At 54.1% G+C, this 7,165-nt stretch overlaps 1 protein-coding gene across 2 annotated transcripts in view; it reads left to right on the top strand.

Annotated features, from left to right (window-relative positions):
- The first annotated feature begins 2,012 nt into the window (after window positions 1-2,012).
- The window catches only part of Smad3 (SMAD family member 3), a 109,129-nt gene continuing 103,976 nt past the window's right edge, over window positions 2,013-7,165 (top strand). Inside the window, exon 1 of one of the 2 annotated variants that reach the window (XM_078049414.1) lies at window positions 2,013-2,719. In XM_078049414.1, the coding sequence (XP_077905540.1) occupies window positions 2,514-2,719 (206 nt within the window). In that variant the 5' untranslated portion in view covers window positions 2,013-2,513. The remainder of the gene's footprint in view (window positions 2,720-7,165) is intronic. The other variant, XM_005316724.5, reaches the window with a different exon arrangement.

The raw sequence follows: 7,165 nt of genomic DNA, 5'->3' as shown, positions 1-7,165 counted from the left end.
CCTTGGTATCTTTCAGAGTTCCCAGACCTGCATTGAGATGCTCCACGGATGCCTTAGCCTGAACTCGGCTCCCTGCACCACACCACTCCTGGGGCCCAAGGTGTGATCTACTACTACTCCACAGCTGCTGGTTCTCTTTCAGTGAGGCTTTAACATTAGGGTCCCGCAGCAGACCTAGGAGGCTGTGAGGAAAGCTATTTGTAGTCTATGTCACCACAAGCAAACATTTCTTAAGCTCTCACAATAGTGAGCCTGTATAAAGAACTTTTGTTTTGCAAAGAGCTCTCTTAACAAAGTCACCTCTGCCTTGCTCTATGAGGCAGCTGGGTGCAATGGCAATTTCGGAATAAGGCTCACGAAGTCCTGAGCTCAAGCCCCAGCTCTGCCATGTGGGATCCCCAGAAGTCCAGAAATCTCTCCGTGTCTCAGGTGCCTCATTCATAGATGTGAAGAATAAGGACATCTACTTCAGGGACTACTGTGCAGATTACTTCAGAGGGCAGCACTTGGGCTATCTGGAATGAAGACAGCAATTAATAAATGTCAACTGCCTTCTATCCTGGTCTCTCTTCCTAAGGGCTGGGAATAAGACAGCAAAACGCAAGACTACAGCTGCCATCAACAAATAGGATCAGCAGCGCTGGAACCAGCTTCGATGAGGCTTAAGATTTCTCCTTTCGGGTCCCAGCAAGCAGGGAGTTCAGAGAGGAAGGAGAAGCGGCAGCCCCTGACAGCTAGTGGGAGGCCATCCTCTGTGAAAGGGCAAGTCCCCTGCAGCTTCTGAGCTGACTTTGTGGATCCGGCCACACCTCACAGGGCTTTGTAACTCCCCACCGGCACCAGGGTTTGGAGATAACTTCTTTCTCACCATGGGGGGTTTCCTGCTGTTAAAAACAAACAAAAGCCTTAGCCGCCGCTGCCCGATAGGGGAGGCGGCCATAGGAGGAAGGCACTGAGGGGCCTGTGGGCAGAGGCCCCTGAATTCTGCTGGTGGGAGAAAAGCCCCACAGCTCTCCAACGTGCCACGGTTTCCCGGCTTCCCACCTAAGCTAACTTAAAAACACATCAACTTCCAAGTAGTATTCTCTGCCCCACACTTTTTTGTTCATTGGTTTGGAAACAAAGTTCCCTTTCCTAGTTATTTGGTATCGAATTTCGGATCTTTCTGTAACACGAGTTTTTCTAATACCCCTTAAATTTTCCCCCAAATAAATTCTAAATCGCCCCCCCTTAATTTCTTCCTGAACTTAATGGATGTCTGCGAGGCCCATTTTCTAACAAGCGCTTGGCTCACAGGGCCCAAGAGACCCCTGGCTCCAGCAATTGTTCAGGTTGTCACTGGGGTACCCAATAATCCACTTTTAAAAGTCTACTTTCCCCCCTTCCAACTCCCTCCTCCGCACGCAGCTTCGGGGCTGTCAGTCGGAGTGATCTCATCGCTGAGAAAATAAAAACAGCCCCCAGGTCGTTGGCGCCAGCCAAGGCCCCAGACCGGGATCAGCGCGCCCCGACTTCCAGGGCCTCCAACCTTCCGCATGCGCTGCGTCTTGGGTCCGGGTCTTCTGGGGGCACCGCCGCCAGCCGCGAGTCTAACCCTCTCTGGCCCGCAACTGCGACGGAGCTTCTTCAGCCTGGGATCCCAGAGCGGACGCGAGGCCCGAGTTCTGCCTGCCCGCCAGGGGCCCCTCTCGCCACCCCACTCCCAGAACTTCCTCTCCACGCCCGCACGGCTACGGGCCGGGGCCTCAGCAGTGCCGGGTCGCCCACGTGGGCGTGTTGGGCGCAGGGCTAGGGCAGGCGGGTGTCCTCCCCGGAGCTGGGGGCGGGCAGGGCGCCCGGGAGAGGAGGCGGCGGGGCGCGGGGGAGGAGGCGGGGAGCCCCGGCGGCGAGGGGGCGGTGACAGCGCTTGGAAAGGAGGCTGCACGCGGATTTGCATGAAACATAGACTGGGAGCGGGCGGGAGCGGGAGCGGGAGCGCGGCGCACGCCCCGGACCTGCCCAGCGAGCGAGCGAGCGAGCCAGCCGGCAGGAGGAGGAGGAGGAGGAGGAGGAGGAGGGCAGCGGGGAGGCGAGGCCGCAGAGGCGGAGGGATCTGCGCATCAAAGCGAGCAAGGCGAGCAAAGTTTGGCTGGGGGCTGGACTTTCCTTCCCGGAGGCGGCACCCAAACAGCCACTCCGTGCGGAAACCCAAACTTTCTGCTGCCACTCCGAGCCTCGCGGCCGCCGCCTCCGCCCCGCGATTGGGGCCTTCTCGATCCCGCGCCGCTGCCGTCCGCCGGCCCGTCCGCCCCGCGCAGCTCTTCTCCTCGTCGCGGGAGCCGCTCGGGCGCAGGGCCGCGCGCCGAGACCCGCAGGCTGCAACGCCGCGGCCCGGCCCGGCACACCGGCAAGTTCGCCGAGAGTTGAGGCGAAGTTTGGGCTGCGCGGCCGGCCCCGGGCTCCGCGCCCCCGGCGTCCCGCCGCTCTCAGCCCCGCCGGGGGCGCCCCTCTCCGCCTGCGTTCCCTCCCCAACCATGTCGTCCATCCTGCCCTTCACCCCGCCGATCGTGAAGCGCCTGCTGGGCTGGAAGAAAGGCGAGCAGAACGGGCAGGAGGAGAAGTGGTGCGAGAAGGCGGTCAAGAGCTTGGTCAAGAAGCTTAAGAAGACGGGGCAGCTGGATGAACTGGAGAAGGCCATCACCACGCAGAACGTCAACACCAAGTGCATCACCATCCCCAGGTGGGGGCCCCTGGAGGACCAGGGGGAAGCGCCGGCCCTGCCCCCTGGTGCGGCGGGGCCGGCCCGGCTGGGCTAGAAAGAGAAGGAGTGCGTGTGTGTATGTGTTTAAGGGGGGGGCTTGTGAGTGCGGCCAGGGAGAGAGCGGAGAGACCCCAAACAAAACCTTCTCTAGATTTGCCAAGATTGGGAGCCTGGGGCTTCCACGCGGCACTTTGATTTCCAGACTTCACATTCGTTTTCCCCTCCGGAAAAGGGGGTGCTTCTGGGTTGGTCCCCCATTCCTGGAGCTGCGGGCTCCAAGTTGAGGCCCGCTTTGTTCGGCTCCGCGGGCCGAGCCCCTCCTCCGCCGCCTCCTCCCGCCCCGCGGCTGCCCGCGCTCGTGGAGGTGGTGGTGTCTCTCCCTTTCTTTTCTTCAGTGCTGTCCCCCCATTTCTTTCCTCTACAGGAATGCAGTCGGTACAGCTGGGGCTGTGGGTGAGGAGCGGGAGCCTGGTGATTGACAGATTCCTTCTTCGTTCTTTCTTTGCCTTCGGGATTAGCATTTTTATCGAGTATTTTTAGACTCGGTTGTGCCAGTCTCCCGCCCCCTGTGCATGCACGCACTTTAGTTACAGCACAGAGCTCTGACTTTCAAGTGGGAAAGACAAGTGGCAGAAAATAGGGTCTTCTCCCCCACTTCCCACCTCACTTCTGACTTTTTGCCTTCTTTTTAGTCTGAGATTGCATATCGATAGAAGAGGCTAGCGTCGGACTGATAACAAAACATGCCCCAGTGCGGGCCTCGTTTGGGCCCTCGCATTCCTGTACAGCCCTCCTTCCTAAAGCGCTTTGCCATCTGTCCGGACCTCCTTTATGCTTCCATCGCGCTAGCTGGTTCGAGCTGGAGTTCACAGATGGCTGATAGAAGGGGTCAGTGACTTCTCTCCACTCTCAGGGCCTTCCTGAGCTTAGCTGTGCCTGGCAGGGCATCGGGGGCCGGGGTACCTTGATCTCCTGCTCCTGCCTCTCAGTCCCCTTGAAGTCTGATTCTGAACCAAGGTGGGGAGACAGAGAATGTGCGGTTGGGTGGGGGTGGGTTTCTTGGGGGGTCCCGGGCTGCAGAAGGATGAATAGAGGACTCCTCAGGCCTGAGTTTGGCAGGGATTATCCTTCTTTCTGGGCCAGGGGTAGACTCCATCCTTGGCCACCTGCTTGGGGCAGCTGTGCAAAAGCTGCCAGCCGTTTCAGGCAGGCACAAAGCAACATCTGTCCATGGGAACCCAGGGCTGGCCTTCCCTGGAAATAAATGCCACATATGGTGGGAATGCTGACTTAAAAAATAGTTTTTTAAAAAACTGGGTGGATCCAGTCAATAAAGGGGGGAGGGAAGGCGGTGTGCTGTCTGGGGAGTGCGCCCTGGGCGAGTGATCAGGAGCCAGAATTGACTTCAGAGGAGGTGATGTGATGGTCAGAGAAATCTGGGTTTTGGTCTCAGGTCTGGTTCTTAATTCTTTATTCTTTTGGTGGGGGCTGGGGAGGTTGGAGTGTGTGAGTTGATACCTCTCCATCTGAGAAGGAGGTCTGTAAAAGCTGCCTACTCCTAATCTGCCTGTGTGCATTGAGGACAAATTCTTCATGCATTGAAACAGAGAAAAAGTGGTATCAATTATAAAACACACAGCTGTGGAAAGTGTTTCACAATTTACAAAGCGCTTTCACATGGTTTTATGAGGTCCTCGAAGAAAGGCCGAAAGAAAAAAAAATGAGCTCCAGAAAATAGATAATGCAGGCGAAGACCATCTTGTTTTTAAAGTAGAGAGAACTTTGGAGGAGAGAGGTGGGAAGGCTGGGCCTGGCAGAGGTGGCATTCTGACCGAGGTGCTCCTTGGGACCCCAGGCTGCTCTAGACTTTTGACATTCTGAGCAGCATTCCCTGCTGAGTGCTTAAGCACCCTAGGCCTGGGGTAGGTGGTGTCTCTGCTGGGAAGGTGATACTTTAGCCACTGCGCTGATGACAGCTTGGAGAGACACCTTGCCTGGGTAAAAGTTTGCCTCCTTCTGGGGGTGGGGGGTTGCTGTGGCCTACCTTTCTCTCTTCCATAGCCTGAGGCATGTGAACTCTTGGAAGGATTCTGAGAATTCCAGCCGGCCCGCCCCCTGGCCTTCTCCTGACTTAGGACTGGGGCATCTTCTCCCTACCTGGAGAGGACCTAATGCTAAAGGAGTTTTTTTTGTTGTTGTTGTTTTAATTTGCAGTGCTGGGAACCCAGGGCTTTGCATAAAATAGACAAGAAGACAAGAGCTCTGCCACTGAGCCATATCCCTCAGACCTAAGTGTGTGTGTGTGTGTGTGTGTGTGTGTGTGTGCGTGTGTGTGCGCGCGCATGTGTGTGTGTGTGTGTGTGTGTGTGTGAGAGAGAGAGAGAGAGAGAGAGAGAGAGAGAGAGAGAGAGAGAGAGAGTGTGTTTGTGTGTATAAAATCTTTTCAGAGAAACCCTATTACTTGGGTAGATCCAGACAAAATAAATTTTCATCCCTGGATTTTTTTTTTTTTTTTTTTTGGTACTGGGGATTGAACTCAGGACCACTTGACCACTGAGCCACATCCCCAGCCTTGTTTTGTATTTTACTTAGAGACAGGGTCTCACTGAATTGCTAAGTGCCTCACCATTGCTGAGGCAGAACTCACAGTCCTCCTGTCTCAGCCTCCTGAGCCGCCAGAATTACAGGCATGAGCCACCTCATTGGCCCCAACCCTGGATTTTTTGCCCAAGTCACTGGGATCACCTCATCTCCCTGGCAACAGCTGCTGCCATCTTGGTCATGGATAGAAAACCACAAGCCATATTTATATGTCTGCCAAGCCCCATAGGTTGCAGTATTGTCACATTGCTGTCTTCATGCTAACTTTGAGAACTGGGGCTTTGGAAAGTAGATAAAGGAAAATGTTTAACTTAGTCATCCCCCTGTGTGTGGGATGGGGCACAGGGTATTTTAGAACACTCTGCAAGATCTGGACTCTGGGGTTTAAGGAGCCCTTAGTATAAAGAGATTATGACAGGCAGATTTTGGCTAATATGGAATTGTGAGTAGCAGCAGCAACATTTGACAATTATAGCTGGATACTTCAGACTAAATCGGTTTTCTCTATTCTCCTGGCTTGAGCCATTTTAGTGATCAGGACAGTGTCAGTGATGCAGACTTAACTGGCATATAGGCTAAAGACTGTCACAAAGATGGGCCAGCAAAGTGGAGGAGCTTGGCTCTTAGATATAGCACAAAGTAGCTGTCAGGATACTGAACTTGGTGGATGGGCAGAACTTGGGCACAGGCTCAAGGACCTGGTGGAAGCTGTAGGTGTCTCCTCCCAAGTTCATAAGGAATGGATTGAAGTGCTTGCCACTGAGAGAATGTTAGGTCAGTCATAAGGAGTTGAGCACACCTAAACCTCCTTTTCTCATACACACTGACAAGTTGTAGTGGCTGTGCACAATGGGGCATGCCTGTGATCCCAGCTACTCAGGAGGCTGAGGCAGGAGGATTGCAAAGTTGGAGGCCAGTGTGGGCAACTTATCAAGACCTTGTCTTAAAATACAAAAAAAAAAAAAAAAAAAGAAAAAAAAGGGGCTTGGGATATAGCTCAGGTGTTGGAGCACTGTTTGTTTGAAAGGGAATTTTGATTTCCTTGTGTCAGTGTTAAGCCCAGAGACAGAAGAGAGAAAAGTGAACCAAATACTGGTGTCACACACAGCATCTCTTCCCTGTCTGTGCACCTGATCTTTGAGTATAGTCTCCTGTTATCTCCTAGGATTTTGCAAACTCCTTTTGCCTGGGGGAGAGGGGAAAAGAGATTCATCTTCAATACTCTTTTCTCAGGATTCTAACACAGACCAGTTACCAAGGCTGCTGAGATGCCCTCTTCAGTACCTTTCAGATCTCTCCGCATCTTGATCCTCCCACCTCCAGTGTGAAACGCTGGCCGTAAGCCCACTTTCAGTCTCCATGGAGGCCAGGCCGTCCATCCTCCTCTTGCTCTGGCTCGCTAACCTTGGTGAGGGCTACTCCACGTGGGGCCTGGGGAGAGGAGGACCTGCAGGACAATGAGAAGCTGACTAGGGGGCTGATCCTGATCTGTGGCTGAACCTAGGAGCCACTTGAATGTCCTTGTCCTTTCTGCTTACACCTGGGAGGTGAACGTGTGGGCTGAAGTGGGTCACACACAATGTCTTGCTCCCATCGGATGTTACAGGGCTAGATTTGGTTGATTGATTGATATTTATTGGACCTCTGTCGTGTCTGGGTCAATACTACAGGCCCCAGGGGAGGAGGCGGAGATACATTTGAGAAGGTCCCTTCTTGTGGAGAGCTTTATACTTCAGTAAGGGGAACGTGAATAGGACATCATTTGAGTGAATTACTGTTTCTTTTGTATTCCCAGCAAACAGAAGAAATGTGAGATCTGGTATG

Source organism: Ictidomys tridecemlineatus, chromosome 5 (genome assembly GCF_052094955.1).
Source record: "Ictidomys tridecemlineatus isolate mIctTri1 chromosome 5, mIctTri1.hap1, whole genome shotgun sequence".
Taxonomy (NCBI): domain Eukaryota; kingdom Metazoa; phylum Chordata; class Mammalia; order Rodentia; family Sciuridae; genus Ictidomys; species Ictidomys tridecemlineatus.
This window is presented reverse-complemented; position numbering and strand designations above follow the sequence as displayed.